The sequence below is a fragment of the Saccopteryx bilineata genome, chromosome 4 (assembly GCF_036850765.1).
Source record: "Saccopteryx bilineata isolate mSacBil1 chromosome 4, mSacBil1_pri_phased_curated, whole genome shotgun sequence".
Lineage (NCBI taxonomy): Eukaryota > Metazoa > Chordata > Mammalia > Chiroptera > Emballonuridae > Saccopteryx > Saccopteryx bilineata.
The window spans coordinates 202,120,502-202,138,700 of NC_089493.1; the positions used below are offsets into that span (position 1 = coordinate 202,120,502).

General features: G+C 37.1%; 1 protein-coding gene across 1 annotated transcript in view; it reads right to left on the minus strand.

Annotated features, from left to right (window-relative positions):
- The window catches only part of WDR41 (WD repeat domain 41), a 59,821-nt gene that overhangs the window by 22,812 nt on the left and 18,810 nt on the right, over nt 1-18,199 (minus strand). The window contains exons 4-6 of the mRNA XM_066273618.1: nt 17,829-17,960; nt 7,046-7,108; nt 3,595-3,706 (exon numbers count right to left, since the gene is read on the minus strand). Coding sequence (XP_066129715.1) covers nt 3,595-3,706; nt 7,046-7,108; nt 17,829-17,960 — 307 coding nt within the window. The remainder of the gene's footprint in view (nt 1-3,594; nt 3,707-7,045; nt 7,109-17,828; nt 17,961-18,199) is intronic.

Below are 18,199 nucleotides of genomic sequence, written 5' to 3' on the forward strand. Positions count from 1 at the left end.
TTCATGGATTATATCAAAAACATTCTCAGTTTTATGTCAGTCATTTACTATAAAGGGAGGAGTCACAATAAAGCACACAAATTTGCTATATCACACTTGGTTGTTTATACATGAAAAATTACTTTGTGAAAAGTAGATTAGGAAGACATTATTGATCTACAAGGGTAGGATATACTCTATGAACATTCTTATTCTTCAGGTGAACTTATTTATCCGGGACCCCTTAAGATAATCACTATCACCATTTACAAGGTAGTTAGCTCAAATGAGATGTAAAATTGGCATTTTCCTTAATGTAAATTTAAGAATCCCGACTGGACTCCCTGGCAGTAAACAAGTAAGCCAAAAGTCAACAGCTCAGAAAGTGGCTTTTAAATAGCATGTATATAATCAATTAATATATTTACAAATTCCTTGTATTACTGGAATAATCAGATTCAACATTCTACCACATTTAACTTATTTAGTTAAATATAGAGTTCTGAATATAAGCTTTTTATAGCTTACCCATGAAATGATTTTAGGGTAACCATAATTTCTGTAAAATGTTACAATTACTACTTTTGTCAGTAAAAATTAAATAATTGATGTATTAGATTCAGAACAACCACATATATAGGCAAAAAATTCTGTTCATTAAAGTTCACTTTTCCATTATATATTTGTGTAACATATAATTTATAACTTATATACAAATTTGAAAAATAATCTACTCATTTGCTTTACCTTCTCACCCATCAAAAGACTAACACTCTTGTACTTGGGGAGTAATTCTCCCTAAAATCTTTTTTCTGCATAAAGCAGTTTTAACAGGATGTTTTGTATTTCTGAAGATCAAGGCAGAGGAAGTGATGGTAGAGTAGGGCAAAGGGACGAGCTAGCAGTACAAGATAAAAAAGTGAAAGAGAGCACAGGAGGGGGAGGAAGAAGAATTATTTTAGATGCAAAAAAGTTTGTCAAAAAATCTATCAAATCATCAGTGAAGTGAAAATAATGGAAGCTCAATAAATCAGAAGTAGCAATTTAATACAAAGAATCACAGAACATATTACTGGAAAGGTCATGGATGTCCTATCTTTTAGTCCAAGGCTCTTTCCACTGAATCATACTGGGATTAGCTTTGCTTATTTCCAAATGTGAAATAATGCCCCTAAAAGCCCCCCTAAATCAAGCACAGCTTGTGAGAGGAGCTTCATCAGATAAGTGTAATAACAAGCAGTGCTAACTACCTGGCCCCAACTACCTGAAAAACCCAAATCTCAAAAAGCTCACCAATGGTAACATTGTAGCCTTTTCAAAGCTTTCCAATAGATTCTATCAAATTCTCAGGATTCTGCTATCTTGAGTCACTGATAAACTGCATTACTCTGACTACTTACTGTATAGTTCTCAAAGATAACTTGCAAAATAAAGGTAAAATGCAATCATTATTATTAGCAGTTGTTTCTATTAACATATAATAGATTTTTAGTCCTGATTTCAACATTTCATAACATAGTTACAGGCATTACTAGTTTCATTGCACTTCATTTTATTGAACTTCATGGATATTATGTTTTTTTACAAATCAAAAGTTTATGACAACCCTGCAATGAGCAATTCTATGAGCACCATTTTTCCAACAGCATTTGTTCACTGTGTATCTGTGTTACATTTTGGTAATTCTCGCAATATTTGATCTTTTTCATCATTATTATTTTTGTTATGGTGATCTGTGGTCAGTGATATTTGATGTTACTATTGTAATTGTTTTGGATGCCAGAACTGCACCCATATGAGATGCAAACTTAACCGATAAATGTGTATGTCTGACTGCTCTACCCAACCAGCCAGCTGTTCCTCTCTCCTTCTTGTTAGGCCTTCCTACTTCCTAAGATACAACATATTAAAATTAAGCCAACTTATTACCCTACAATTGACTCTATGTGTTCAAGTGAAAGGAAGAGTCACAGGTCTCTCTCTTTAGATCAAGAGCTAGAAATGATTGAACTTAGTGAGGAAGGCATGTCGAAAACCAAAGGCCTCTCCTAATAGCCAGGTTATGAATGCAAAGAAAAGTTCTTCAAGAAAATTAAAAGTGCTATTCCAGTGAATATAGGATTAACAGGGAAGCCAAGCAGCCTTATTGCTGATATGGAGAAAGTTTTAGTGGTCTGAATAGAATATCCAACCAGGCACAACATTCCCTTGAGCCAAAACCTAATCCAGAGAAGAGCCCTAACTCTCCTCTATTCTATGAGGCTGAAAGATGAGGCAGTGCATTTCCATAACATGAAAGTATGAGGTAAAGCAACAAGTGTTGATGTATTGTAGAAGCTACAGCAAATTATCTAGATTAGTTAAGATAACTAATGAAGGTGGCTACACTAAAAACAATTAGCAATGTGGATGAAACAGTCTTCTACTGGCAGATGCCATCTAGTACTTTCACAGCTAGAGAGAATTCATGCCTTGCTTCAAAGATTCAAAGAACAGATTAACTCTATTAGGGGCTACCGCAGCTGATGGGCTTAAGTTAAAGCCAATGCTCCTTTACCATTCTGAAAATCCTAGGATCCTTAAGAATTATACTAACTCTGCTCTGCCTGTACTCTATACATGGAACAAGGCCTAAATGACAGCACATCTGTTACAACATGGTTTACTAAATATGTTAAGCCCACTGTTGAGACCTACCACTTAGAAAAAAAGATTCCTTTTAAAATATTATTGCTCACTGACAATGCACCTGGTCACCATGAACTCTGATGGGAGATGTATGATATTATTATTGTTATTATGCCTGTGAACACAACATCCATCCTGCAACCCACGGATAAAGGAGTAATTTTGACTTTCACATCTTATTAAGAAATACATTTTGACCTGACCAGGCGATGGTGCAGTGGATAGAGCATCAGACTGGGACACAGAGGACCCAGGTTCAAAACCCCAAGGTCGCCAGCTTGAGCATGGGATCACAGACATGACCCCAAAGTCACTGGCTTGAGCAAGGGGTCACTTGCTCTGCTGTAGCCCCTGGGGTCAAGGCACATATGAGAAAGCAATCAATGAACAACTAAGGTGCTGCAATGAAGAACTGATGCTTCTCAACTCTCTCCCTTCCTGTCTGTCTGTCCCTATCTGTCCCTCTCTCTGACTCTCTGTCTCTGTCAAGAAAAAAAAAGAAATATATTTTGTAAGGTTAGAGCTGCCATTGATAGTAATTCCTCTGATGGATCTGAGCAAAATAAATTGAAAACCTTCTGGAAAGGATTCACCATTCTAGATGCTATTAACAACATTAATGATTCATGGGAAAAGGTCAAAATATCAACATTAACAGAAGTTTGAAAGAAGTTGATTCTAGCCCTCTTAAGTAACTGAGGGGTCCAAGACTTCCGTGGAGGAAGTAAGTACAGATGTGGTGGAATTAACAAGGGATCTAGAATTAGGAGTGAAGCCTGAAGGTGTGAGTGAACTGCTGCAATCTCATGATAAAACTGAAAAGAAAACTACACCCACCCCTTTGTTTATGGAAAGTCTCTTTGAAATTCACTGTGTATTTTAGAGTCTGTCAACTGCTGTTCACAATTACCTTGCTTTGTTTGTTACCTGTATCAGAAAGGTGGCTGGTCTTACACAGGAGCTCTAGTTTTCGGTTCCACACACATAGGTCATTCCCACCAGAAAGCCAAACATCTAGTCTCTGAAGAACAGTTAAACACTGCAAAATTTATGTGAAACGTATGTCAGTTTAGAAGTTCATACATTCATTGGTGGTTTTAAAATATATCCCAAATTCTTTGATAACCTTTCCCTTCAAGAGGTGATGCTTAATTATCCTCCCCTTGAGTGTGGGCTCTACTAAGTAACTAGCTTTGAATGACAAGAATGTGGCTGGCAGAAGGAATGGTGTGTGACATAAGACTAAGACACAAGAGACATGGTGGCTTCTTCCTTGCTCTTGGATCACTCACTCTAGGGCAAACACACACAAGAAGCCATATGGAGAAAGACCTACAAGGCAAGAAAGTAAGGCCTCTGCACAACCACCAACACTACATGCCAAGCACGTGAGCCCCCTAGGAACTTCCCAACCTTCAGATGGGAAGTGAAGCCTTCATATGACAACATCAGAAGACACTGAGCCAGAACCATCCAGTCAAGGTGCTCTATTCCTAACCACAATACTGTGAGACATTTATTGTTTCAAACAACTAAGTTCTGAGATAATTTGTTATTCAGTAATAGACAACAAATACATAAGGCTTTAAACTGCTTTTTAAATGAAACTAAAAATATGACCTTAGTTTTTATACTTTCAAATTAATATTGTAAGTATTGACTAAGGAAATTAAGTCTTTCAAGGTCTGTGGAAATCCTTTTCCTTTAATAGTACTTTAATGTCCACACCTTAATAGTACTCTTCTCACCTACTGACTCAAGTGAGCACAAGGGCAAGAACAAGTGAAAATAAAAACAAAAAGGAAAAGGTTCTGCCTGGGCTGAGGGTGGATTGCTTTTAAAAATGCTGGAATGATAAAGGTTGAAAATAATCAATGCAGTTTATATTTCAAGAGGTCCTACACAAGTTCTATATGAATTTAAGGATCAGTTGTCAAATTTTTAACATTTACTTTATTCCTTTTTATTACCAAATAATATTCCTATGAATACATCACATCTTATCCTTTCACCAGGTGGTGTACATTTAGGTTGTTTCCATTTTGTGGCTATTATGAGTAATATTGCTATGAGAACTTAAGTACATGTTTTTGTATGGACATACATTTTAATTTCTCCTGGGAATACCTAATAGTGAGATTGTTGGGTCAAATGATTATTTAAAATTTTTATGAACTGTCAAACTATTTTCCAAGGTGGTTACACCATTTTACAATCCTACCAGCAATGTATAAGAGTTCTAATATAGATCATGTTGCTTGTGGACAGAGCTACCATATTTCCCATGTATAAGACGCACACTTTCCCGAAAAATTTGGGGTCTAAAAACTGGGTGCATCTTATACAGTGGTTATAGATTTTTTTTACTTGCATTTCCCGCTTTTTCACACTTCTTTCGGCGCTTATTGTTGAAGACAGTGATTGGTCATCAGACACAAATGAGGACAAGCTAATGGATGGGAGTTTTGATAGTGATTTTAAGTTGTATGAATTTTATGATGAATAAAACTTAAGTTCGGCCTGACCTGTGGTGGCGCAGTGGATAAAGCGTCAACCTGGAAATGCTGAGGTCGCCGGTTCGAAACCCTGGGCTTGCCTGGTCAAGGCACATATGGGAGTTGATGCTTCCAGCTCCTCCCCCCCTTCTCTCTCTGTCTCTCCTCTCTCTCTGTCTCTCCCTCTCCTCTCTAAAATGAATTAAAAAATTAAAAAAAAAAACACTTAAGTTCAACAACTTTATGTAAACCTTTTTTTTCCCCAAATTTCAGGTCCTAAAATTAAGATGTGTCTTATACATGGGTGCGTCTTATACATGGGGAAATATGGTAGCTTTATTTATCCCTTTCCAATGTGGATGCCTTTTCTTTTTTATTGACTAATTGGCTAGGGTCAGAACCTCCAATACAACATTAAATAGAAATGTCAAGAGTAGACATCCTTGTTTGTTCCTGATCTTAAGGGAAAAGTATTATCTTTCACCATTAATATACAATGTTAGCTGTGGGGTTTTCTTAGACTATCTTTATTAGGTTTAGGAAGTTCTCATCTATTGTTAGTTTGTTGAGTATTTTTATCAGAGGTGTTGGCATCTCAGATGCTTTCTCTACATCTATTGAGATGATTTTTTTGTCCTTTATTTTAACTATGGTGTATTACACTCATTGATTGTTCAAATGTTAAACTAAATTCATATTTCTGGGATAAATCTCACTTGGTCATGCTGTATAATCCTTTTTATATATTATTAGATTTGGTTTACTAATGTTTTGCATAGAATAACATACTGCTTTTGTTATTTCACATCTTAACATCAGAATTTTCTAAGCTCTTTATGCATTTTTTTGAAATATCAGATCTAGCATACATATCTACCATAATTTAACTGTTTTCCTATAAGGGTAAATATAAATGTGTAGCTGACTACCATACTAAAAGACCTTTAAAAAGTACTTTCACTTTAAAGGGCTTTTAAGACACTTTTATTAGACGCTTTTTATTGAACAGTTCATGAAACAGCTCACCAAAGGAATTTCCCCAATACACTAATTTTTTTCTTTTTCCTGTTGCTTCAATTTATGTGTTTCAAACCTAATGAGCTCAGACAGAAAGTAAGAGTATTTTTTAAGAAATTTAAAAGGGGGAGAGATTTGATCGAGTCAATACTTAAATGACTTCTTCAAAGACAGTACATTAATTTGGATAGAAGCGTGCAATAAATGACACTTTCTCCATCATAAACTTTACTAACTTGATAATTAGAAGAGCATAGTAGCATGAGATGGCTACCAGAGATGCTGCCATTTAGAAAAAGAATGAAATATTCAATACATTAACTATTGACATATTAACAATTCTTTTAACATTTTTATAAAAAAAAAAGGGTTGGCTCCAATTTAGAAAAGTTATCTTTCAAGCAAATGAGGAAACATCTCATTTGCCTAGTATCTTTTCCCAAACTTGCTGACATTATTGAAAAACAGTAGCCATTCTGAGAACATTTAAGGTAATTTCTTCTGTAGGAATCAAAGTAATCAAGCGTTATCCAAGTTTGTTTCTCCAACATGCAGCAGAGTTTCCTTTCCTGTAATAAGCCTCAATTAATAATTGTAAAATAAATGAACCTAAGTAATAGTAACAACCAGTCAGCCCCATAAAATTTCCTTTTGGAACTAAGTAAATGACATATCTTATCTTTATGACCTTATAAAAGGCAAAGTGTGCAGGACAAATAACTCCATGTTTCCTTTTGGAACTAAGTAAATGACATGGCTTGTCTTTATGACCTTATAAAAGGCAAAGTGTGCGGGACAAATAACTCCATGTTTTCAGTTCTCAGACAAAAAGATTATTACCATAAAATATCTGCTTAAGATTTTACCTTTACAGTAGACTGGAAGCATGATACTTTCTGAACTTGTCTGCCAGTAGCACAATTCCATACCTAAATTTATGTTAAGAAATCATTTCTAAACAGAATTTTCAAATCTTATAGCTTTTTTAATAATTAAATCACAAATGTCACACATTTCTATAGAAAATAAAGCAGAAATATTTAGTGTTTATACTACTACAAAAATTAACCCTTTGAATAGTGAGGTTTTTTCATGCTCGCTGATCCCCAGGAGTGAGTTCTTTTTCAAAAAGTGAAATTAGTTCCAGTTATTCTAGATCAGCGGTTCTCAACCTGTGGGCCGCGACCCTGGCCCATTTATGGCTTTAGGCGACCCCTGTGTTTTGGTAGTTCGACCCTCGCTGGGGTCGCGATCCATAGGTTGAGAACCGCTGTTCTAGATGGTCAGGAGGCACAAGGACATAAATGAACATTTGTACTTCAAACGTTCAAAGGGTTAATTCATATAATGAGTCATCAATGTAGCACAACAGACTTACAATCTACAGTAAGTCTGAGGTAACTTTTACTACCAAATTATTTGAAAATGCCAACAGAAAGGATGGTCTGGAAATTAAATTTTGTAGGCATTACATATTGCAACAGTTTAAATTAAGGTTTATTCTTTAAAACATTGCACCATAACCTAATAAGCATTTAATATAAAGTATTTATACTGAAACACATCAATTAGTTAATAGTTACTAAAACCTCTCTCAACATGCAGGGCAAAATTTACTACTATTATCTTGATTTTAAAAAAGATGGTAACAGTATAGTCCTATTACCTGTATACATATTTAAAATAATTATAGGACCTTTCATAAAATGTCCAAGGATAGTTTGACTTAATGATTTCACACCATTGCTTCTGCTAAGATAGACATTTTACATCATGTCTGAAAACACATTTACATAACAAATATATAATATATAAATATATATATCTGTACAAACTTTTAAAATTATCACTTGACAGAAATATTTTTAAATCTACTTCTAGAATTTAAGATTTTATTTATTCATTTTATAGAGGAGAGAGAGAGAGAAGGTGGGGAGGAGCAGGAAGTATCAGCACCCACATGTGCCTACCAGGCAAGTTCAGGGTTTTGAACTGGCAACCTCAGTGTTCCAGATACGCCATCACAGGTTAAGCTAAATCTACTCCTAGCATTTAATTAATGAAGTTAGTTAACAGCGAAGGCCCGAACTGAGTTAATTTAGAATTTACCTGAGTAAAAGAACTAACAACAGTGCAGCCTGGAATTATTTTCAACAAAGTCATTCAACAGGAGAGACAAGATGGTGCTGGAGTAGGTGGACATACCAACTCCCACCTCCCAGAACCAAAGTGGACTACAAACTAATTTTAAGAACCATCATCTGGAAAAACCAACTTTGGACTAAACTAAGAGGACTCTTCAACCAAGGAACACTGAAGAAGCCACACTGAGACTGGTAGGAAAAGCAGGAACATGGAGAGGGCTTCCCAGCTCCCTGGAGCGAATGGCAGCCGGGAGAGACTCATGTGGCAGGAAGTGAGTTTAGCAGAGAGGGGAGGGTCCTGAGTCCCAGGAACAAAGCCCCAGCCTGCAGTCCCAGAGCCTAGAAGAGGCATATGGACAGTATTTAGCTGGAAACAAGACAGGATACTGTTTGTGAGAAAGAGACATATTTCTCAGACCCAGGATTCTTCTTAAAGGGACCGCACAGAAAACCTCTCTCACAACCACTCACCCAGGGCTCCAGGGGACGGGGAGAGAGGAGAGGACCGGAGTAGCAGGGAGAGAGTGTAATCTAGGAGGCACAGGGAGAAACACTTTGAGAGACAGCCACCCACCCTAACCACTGGGACGAGTCACTCCCCAAATCTAAAGCGAGTATTTCCCCTGGAAACAGCAATACCAGCAAAGGGAAGCAGGACACCAGCCAAACAAGCTCTCCTGTGGCATTCAGAGCAGAGTCACGTAGAAGGAGGGAGCTTTTGGGACTACAGTAGTGAGTAATAGGGTCTGAGCTGCAGCACACACACCCACATGGCTGAGGGCTCGCTGGAGGGCGGGTGACAGCATGACACAGAAGCACGGATCTGTCAGCAACGGCGGAAGCTGGCTGGACACAACTGAGGTCAAAGTGTGAGCTCAGTTTTGCCTGGCTGGGGAAGTGGGGGCGGGCAAAAGTAATCAATCCCAGCTGCGGGCCGCCTGCAATCCAGCCTTCGGGGAAAGGGCAGAAGCCCTGGAAAGGGTGGAGACCTGCCCTTCAGCAAGGGTGTAGGAGCACAGCCCTGCCCCGCCCGCGGAACCAAGGCTTGTGGCCTGACTTGGGAGCCAGCACCTCCCATGGGGATGGAGCCAAAAGCCCAGAACAGGCGGAGTCCCGCTACTGAGCGTGGGCACGCAGTCCTGCCTGGCCTGTGGAGCCAACGTTTGCAGGCGTCCCATGAGCGGGCTCCTCCTGCAGGGACTAGGTGAAAGCCCAGAATCAGGCGGAGACCTGCAGCTCAGCAAAGGTGCTCACCCCTGCCCTCAGGGCAGAGCATAACGCCACCCGCAGGTGCAGGGCAAAAGCCAAAGACACCGAGGCTTGTACACCCGAGCACGTGATCACAGCCACTCCCGTAAAGGAGAGGCGGAAACCACAGCAACAGCCCCAGTGGGCAGACACCGGCAACGCCCATACCCAAATGCCCTAGGCAGCAACAGCAGAGGGGGTGGCAGGCCTGCAGACAGACCACACCTAGGTAACACACAGGTCACACCCAGTGGACTCCAGTAGTCAAAACCTTCTTTACATAGACAAAATGCGAAGGCAGAGAAATGCAACACAAGTGAATCAAGAGAAATCCCCAGAAAAGAACCTGAATGAGTCAGATATAACCAAATTACCAGAAGCAGAGTTTAAAATAACAATTGTTAGGATACTCAAAGATATTAGAACAACAATAGATGGTCATTACGAACACCTAAATAAAGATTTAGCAAATATTAAAAAGGACATTGAAATAATTAAAAAGAATCAGTCAGAAATTACAAATACAATATCAGAAATGAACACAATGGAAGGAATTAAAAGCAGGATGGATGAAGCTGAGAATCGAATCAGCGAGTTAGAGGACAAGATAAATAAAGGCATGGAAGCAGAGAAGAAAAAAGAAAAGAGACGCAAAAAGTCTGAGGAAACTCTAAGAGAGTTCTGTGACAACCTGAAGAGAAATAACATCTGCATCATAGGGGTTCCTGAAGAAGAAGAGAAAGAACAAGGGATAGAGACTTTGTTCAATCATATCATAGCTGAAAACTTCCCTCAATTAAGGCAGAAAAACATCTCACAAGTTCAAGAAGCACAGAGAACTCCATTAAAGAGAAACCCAAAGAAATCTACACCAAGACACATCATAATTAAAATACCAAAGCTAAGTGATAAAGAGAAAATATTAAAAGCTGCTGAAGAAAAAAAAAAGACTATCACCTACAAACGAGCCCCCATAAGGATGACTTCCGAATTCTCAACAGAAACACTTGAGGCCAGAAGGGAATGGCAGGAAATATTCAAAGTAATGCAGAACAAGAGACTACAACCATGACTACTTTATCCAGCAAGGCTATCGTTTAAAACTGAAGAAGAAATTAAAAAGCTTACCAGACCAAAAAAAAAAAAAAAAAAAAACTCAAGGAATTCACTACAACCAAACCAAGGCTGCAAGAAATGGTAAGGGGCCTGTTATAAACAGATCAAAGGAGAAAAAGAATATAGCAAAAGAGGTATACAGTTTTAAAGAATAAAATGGCAATAAACAACTACATATTAATAATAACATTAAATGTAAATGGATTAAATGATCCGATCAAAAGACACAGGGTAGCTGCATGGATAAGAAAACAGGACCCATACATATGGTGTCTACAAGAGACACACCTAAAAACAAAAGATGCACATAGACTGAAGATAAAAGGATGGAAAAAAAATATTTCACACAATAGGAAGTGAAAAAAAAGCTGGGGTAGCAATACTTATATCAGAAAAAACGGACTTTAAAACAAAGGCTATAATAAGAGATAAAGAAGGTCACTGCATAATGATAAAGGGAGCAATCCAACAGGAAGATATAACCATTATAAATATCTACGCACCTAATATAGGAGCACCTAAATATATAAAGCAGAACTTGATGGATTTAAAGGGCGAGATCAACAGCAATACAATAATAGTAGGGGATTTTAATACACCACTGATGTCACTAGATAGATCCTCAAGAAAGAAAATTAACAAAGAAACAGCAGATTAAAGGACATAGATCAACTCGATTTAATAGATATCTTCAGAAACTTTCACCCTAAAGCAGCAGAATATACATTCTTTTCACATGTTAGGGCACAAAAGCGGTCTCAACAAATTTAAGAAGATTGAAATCATATCGAGTACTATCTCTGATCACAATGGCATTAAACTAGACATCAACCACAACAGAAAAACTGAAAAATACTCAAACACTTGGAAAGTAAATAGCATGTTGTTAAATAACGAATGGGTTAACAATGAGATCAAAGAAGAAATTAAAAAATTCCTAGAAATGAATAACAAACATACATCAACTGAAAATTTATGAGATACAGCAAAAGCAGACCTGAGAGGAAAGTTCATAGCATTACTAGCATACCTTAAGAAGCTAGAAAAATTTCAAATAAACAACTTGACCCTGCATCTAAAAGAACTAGAAAAATAACAGCAAGTAAAGCCCAGAGGTAGTAGAAGAAAGAAAATAATAAATATCAGAGCAGAAATAAATGAAATAGAGGCTAAAGAAACAATACAGAGGATCAATGAAACCAGGAGCTGGTTCTTTGAAAAGGTAAACAAGATCGATGAACCTTTAACCAGACTCGCCAAGAAAAAAAGAGAGAGGAATCAAATAAATAAAATTAGAAATGAGAGTGGAAAAATAACAATTGACACAACAGAAATACAAAATATTGTAAGAAAATACTGTGAAGAACTGTATGCCAAAAAACTAGACAACCTAGATGAAATGGACAAATTCCTTCAAACATATAATCTTCCAAAAATTAATCTGGAAGAGTCAGAAAATCTAAACAGACTGATTACAACAAATGAGATTGAAACAGTTATCAAAAAACTTCCAAAAAGAAAAGTCCTGGGCCTGATGGCTTCACAAGTGAATTCTACCAAATATTCAAAGAAGACCTAACTCCTATCCTTCTCAAACTATTTCAAAAAATTCAAGAGGAAGGAAGACTTCCAAGCTCCTTTTATTATGCAAGTATAATTCTGATTCCAAAACCAGGCAAAGACAACACAAAGAAAGAAAATTAGAGGCCAATATCCCTGATGAATTTAGATGCTAAAATCCTCAACAAAATATTAGCAAACCGAATCCAGCAATATATGAAAAAAATCATACATCATGATCAAGTGGGGTTTATTCTTGGGAGGCAAGGCTGGTACAATATTTGCAAATCAATCAATGTGATTCATCACATAAACAAAAGGAAGGACAAAAACCACATAATAATTTCAATAGATGCAGAAAAAGCATTTGATAAAATCCAGCACCCATTCATGATCAAAACTCTCAGCAAAGTTGGAATACAAGGAACATACCTCAACATGATAAAGGCCATCTATGACAAACCCACAGCCAACATCATACTCAATGGGCAAAAATTAAAAGCAATCCCCTTGAGATCAAGAACAAAGCAGGGGTGCCCCATTTCACCACTCTTATTCAACATAGTTCTGGAAGTCCTAGCCACAGCAATCAGACAAGAAAAAGAAATAAAAGGCATCCAAATTGAAAACGAAGAAGTAAAACTATCATTATTTGCAGATGATATGACATAGTATATAGAAAACCCTAAAGTCTCAGTCAAAAAACTACTGGATCTCATAAATGAATTCAGCAAGGTGGCAGGATATAAAATCAATACTCTCAGAAATCAGAGGCATTTTTATACACTAACAATGAACTGTCAGAAAGAGAAATAAAGGAAGCAATCCCCTTCCCATTGCAACCAAAAAAATAAAATACCTAGGAATAAATTTAACCAGAAAGATTAAAGACTTGTACTTGGAAAATTATAAAACATTGATAAAAGAAATCAGGGAAGATACAAACAAGTGGAAGCATATACCGTGCTCATGGTTAGGAAGAATAAACATCATTAAAATGTCTATATTATCCAAAGCAATTTATAAATTCAATGCAATACCGATTAAAATACCAATGACTTACTTCAAACATATAGAACACATATTCCAAAAACTTATATGGAACCAAAAGAGAACACGAATAGCCTCAGCAATCTTGAAAAGGAAGAATAAAGTGGAAGGTATCACACTTCCCGATATCAAATTATATTACAAAGCCACTATACTCAAAACAGCCTGGTACTGGCATAAGGACAGGCATATAGATCAACGGAACAGAACTGAGAACCCAGAAATGAACCCACACTTTTATGGACAACTGATATTTGACAAAGGAGGTAAGAGCATACATTGGAGTAAAGACAGCCTCTTCAACAAATGGTGTTGGGAAAATTGAACAGCTACCTGCAAAAAAATGAAACTAGACCACCAACTTACACCATCCACAAAAATAAACTCAAAATGGATATAAGACTTAAATGTGAGCCATGAAACCATAAGCATCTTAGAAGAAAACAGAGGCAGTAAGCTCTCTGACATCTCTCGCAATATATTTGCTGATTTATCTCCACGAGCAAGTGAAATAAAAAACAGGATCAACAAATGGGACTATATCAAACTAAAAAGCTTCTGCACAGCTAAAGACAATAAGAACAGAATAAAAAGACAAACTTCACAATGGAAAAATATATTTGACAATACATCTGATAAGGGGTTAATAACCAAAATTTATAAAGAACTTGTAAAACTCAATACCAGGAAGACAAACAATCTAATCAAAAAATGGGCGACAGAAATGAATAGACATTTCTCCAAAGAGGACATACAGATGGCCATAGGCATATGAGAAAATGCTCAACATCACTAATCATTAGAGAAATGCAAATTAAAACCACAATGACATATCATCTCACACCAGTCAGAATGCTGCTCATCAACAAAACAACACAGAATAAGTGCTGGTGAGGATGTAGAGAAAAGGGAACCCTCCTGCACTGCTGGTGAGAATGCAGACTGGTGCAGCCACTGTGGAAAACAGTATAGAGATTCCTCGAAAAATTAAAAATCAAACTGCCTTTTGACCCAGCCATTATACTGTTAGGAATATACCCCAATAACACCATAGCACTGTTTGAAAATAAGAAATGCACTCCCATGTTTATGGCAGCATTGTTCACAATAGCGAAGATTTGGAAACAGCCCAAGTGTCCGTTTGTGGACGAGTGGATTAAAAAGCTTTGGTACATATATACTATGGAATACTTCTCAGCCATAAGAAATGATGACATTGGATCATTTACAACAACATGGATGGACCCTGATAACATTATACTGAGCGAAATAAGTAAATCAGAAAAAACTAAGAACTATATGATTCCATTCATAGGTGTGACATGAAAATGAGACTCAGAGACATGGACAAGAGTGTGGGAGTTACGGGGTGAGGGGGAGGAGAGGGATGGTGTTGGGGGAGGGGAGGGGCACAAAGAAAACCAGTTAGAAGGTGACGGTAGACAATTGGACTTTGGGTGATGGGAATGCAGCATAATCAAATGTCAAAATAACCTAGAGATGTTTTCTCTGAACATATGTACCCTGATCTATCAATGTCACCCCATTAAATTTAATTTTTAAAAAAAGTCATTCAACAAAGGAAATGAGTCCCTACTATCATTTACAGGTAAAGTTTATAGTGATAATGTTCCAACTATTCATCTCTGAACTATAATAGTAATTTTAATAATTGCCTTGATATATTATTATAGTACCTTAGGAATGGTCTAATTAAAAACACATTTTAAAGTCTACTTTTGCAGAGATTATACTTATACTGAAAACAAAACAAACAAAAAACCAGAGCTTTAGTCCATAAAATATTTGCCTCAATAGCACTCTGACTTAAAAATAGGAATTTTATGCCCTTATTCATGTAATACTATCATCACCACAAAACTTGTCACCATTTAAATCTTCCTGAAATGTTTTCACCTATCGGCAATCTGTTGAGAAATCACCTCAGCTGATAAGTTCCTTTAAAGTCTGTCATGTCTTTTCTATAGAAGCCTAAGAAACACTGACACCACTGGGCTTACTCCAAAACTTACTTCTTTATTTAAAGAGAATTTTCAAATGAGCACATATATTTTTAAAGCTAATCTTTGATACCTTTAAAAAAAAAAGTAATGAAAGATTATAGTTATCCAAGCATTTGGCTATGGCCTTTACATATCCAATTCCATGTACAAATATTAAAGGGCTCAATTTGTTTTAAAAAAATACTTTATGAAGACAGTATTAGTATATTGTGGCTCAGAACTCTGGCTCTGTAGTCAGACTACTTGCCTTCTGCCCTACACTGGCTGTTTGACCTTGGGCAAATTACTTAACCTCTCTTTGGCTTTGTTATCTGTAAATGAGAATAAAGATACTTATTGTAAGGATGAAGTGGATTTTTATACAGTGTGTCCGTAAAGTCATGGTGCACTTTTGGCCTGTCACAGGAAAGCAACAAAAGATGATAGAAATGTGAAACCTGCACCAAATAAAATGAAAACTCTCCCAGTTTCATACCTATTCAGTGCAGTTCAATGTGGGCTCATGCACAGATTTTTTAGGGCTCCTTAGGTAGCTATCCCGTATAGCCTCTACAGACTCATCACTGATGGCCTACCAGAACGGGGTTTCTCCACCGAACTGCCGGTTTCCTTCAACTGCTTATCCCACCAAGTAATGTTACTCCTATGTGGTGGCGCTTCGTTATAAACACGCCAATGTTCACGTTGCACTTTGGCCACGGATTCAAATTTAGTGAGCCACAGAACACACTGAACTTTCCTCTATACCGTCCATATCTTGACTGGCATGGCTGTGGGCCACACCACTTTATACACGGTGTTATGTCATCATCTGCACATGAGCACATGCTGCCACATCATCCTACAGAAACTGGGAGGGTTTTCCTTTTATTTGGTGATTTCATATTTCTATCATCTTTTGTTGCTTTCCTGTGACTGGTCAAAAGTGCACTATGACTTTATTGACACACTATATATAAAACAAAACAATGCCTGGCACACATAAGCACTTTATAAAACCTTGCTAATGTCATTACAACTTAAAATTTTACCTAAAAGTAAGGGGGAAAGAAAGGTGCCATATTTCCCCATGTATAAGACCCTTCCATGTATAAGACACACCTTAATTTTGGTGCCCAAAATTTGGAAAAGAAAAGGTATTACATAAAGTTATTGAACTCAAGTTTTATTCATAAAATTCATACAACTCCTCATCACTGTCAAAACTCCCATCCATTAGCTTGTCCTCCATCTCTGTTTAACAGTAACATCTGCCTGACATGTGGTGGCGCAATGGATAAAGCATCAACCTGGAAATGCTGAGGTAGCTGGTTTGAAACCCTGGGCTTGCCTGGTCAAGGCACATATGGGAGTTGATGCTTCCTGCCCCTCCTCCCTTCTCTCTCTCTGTCTCTCCTCTCTCTCTCTCTCTCTCTCTCTCTCTGTCTCTCCCTCTCTTCTCTAAAATTAATAAATAAAAAAATAATAAAAAATAAAATGAAAAGATTGTAAAAAAAAACAACAAAAAAAACCCAGTAACATCTGTGGCTGATGACAAATCACTGTCTTCAACAATGAATGTAAAAAGAAGCCCGAAAAAGGGGAAATGCAAGTAAAAAAAATCTACAACCACTATATAAGATGCACCCAGTATTTAGACCCCAAACTTTTTGAAAAATAGTGCATCTTATACATGGGAGAGTCTGGTAAATTTTATTTATTTTTCCAAAGTTGGGGGGATGCAGACAGACAGACTTCTGCATGGCCCAACCAAAATTCACCTGGCATGCCCACCAGGAGGCGGTGCTTCCCTGTGGCCGGATCCACTCTAACGCCTGAGGTGGAGGCCATTGAGCCGTCCTCAGTGCCCGAGCTAACTTTGCTCCAATGGAGCCTTGGCTGCGGGAAGGGAAGAGACAGAGAGGAAGGAGAGGGGAAAGGGTGGAGAAGCAGATGGGCGCTTCCCCTGTGTGCCCTGACCAGGAATTGAATCTAGGACCTCCACATGCCAGGCCAATGCTCTACCGCTGAGCCAAATGGCCAGGGCTGGTAATACTTTTTTAAAAAATTATTTTAAAATACTAAATAATATTAAACACTGAGCCAATGGTAATTCACATTCCTGTCAGACTGGGTGCTCAAAAAGTTCTTATAGGTTGGGGCCATTAGCTTTTTTCACTGTATAATGAGCAGGAAAAAATTTCCCTAAATTGAAAAGCAAACTGGGATAATAAGTATTTTTAGGCCCACTTTCGTCATTTTATATAACCTAATATAATAGTAACTCTGGAAAAAAACAGTTTTAGTCATGGGGTTTCCATCAATAATAAGCCTTAACCGCTATTTCCAGTTTAATATTTTTCAGATGCCTAATGTTTTTAAGATGTGTCTTGTGAAAGCTAGAACAAAATAATTTTTGCTAAAACAGGAATGTACAGACAGGCCCTGACAGGCTAGTGACTAACAATGTATATGCTGGTCCCTTGGGTAACTATAGTCATTTTGCTTTCTTCCAGATTTAAGGATATAATAACTGTTCTATCAGCAGAGGCTGTCAAGACAAGCTGGTTTTCTTCTTCACATGCTTTCAAGGAAGGAAATGTAATAATAGCTGTTATCTTTTGAGTGTGTCCACTGAGTTCCAAAAGTTTTTCTCCTGTCTGAAAAACCAATGAAAACATTAACAGTCCATATTTCACAACTTAAATAACTTTAAATAATAACACTAAGAAGAATCACCATGTAGAAAACACATATGTTCTATTTGAACTTACTTAAATCTTATTAACTTTAAGCAATCAAAGAGAAACTAAACAGGTGCTGAAGGAGTAGCCATAAAAATTTTTAATTATTTTCTAATAAAAAATAAATTTTAGCACATTTTATAGAAAATGTAAAG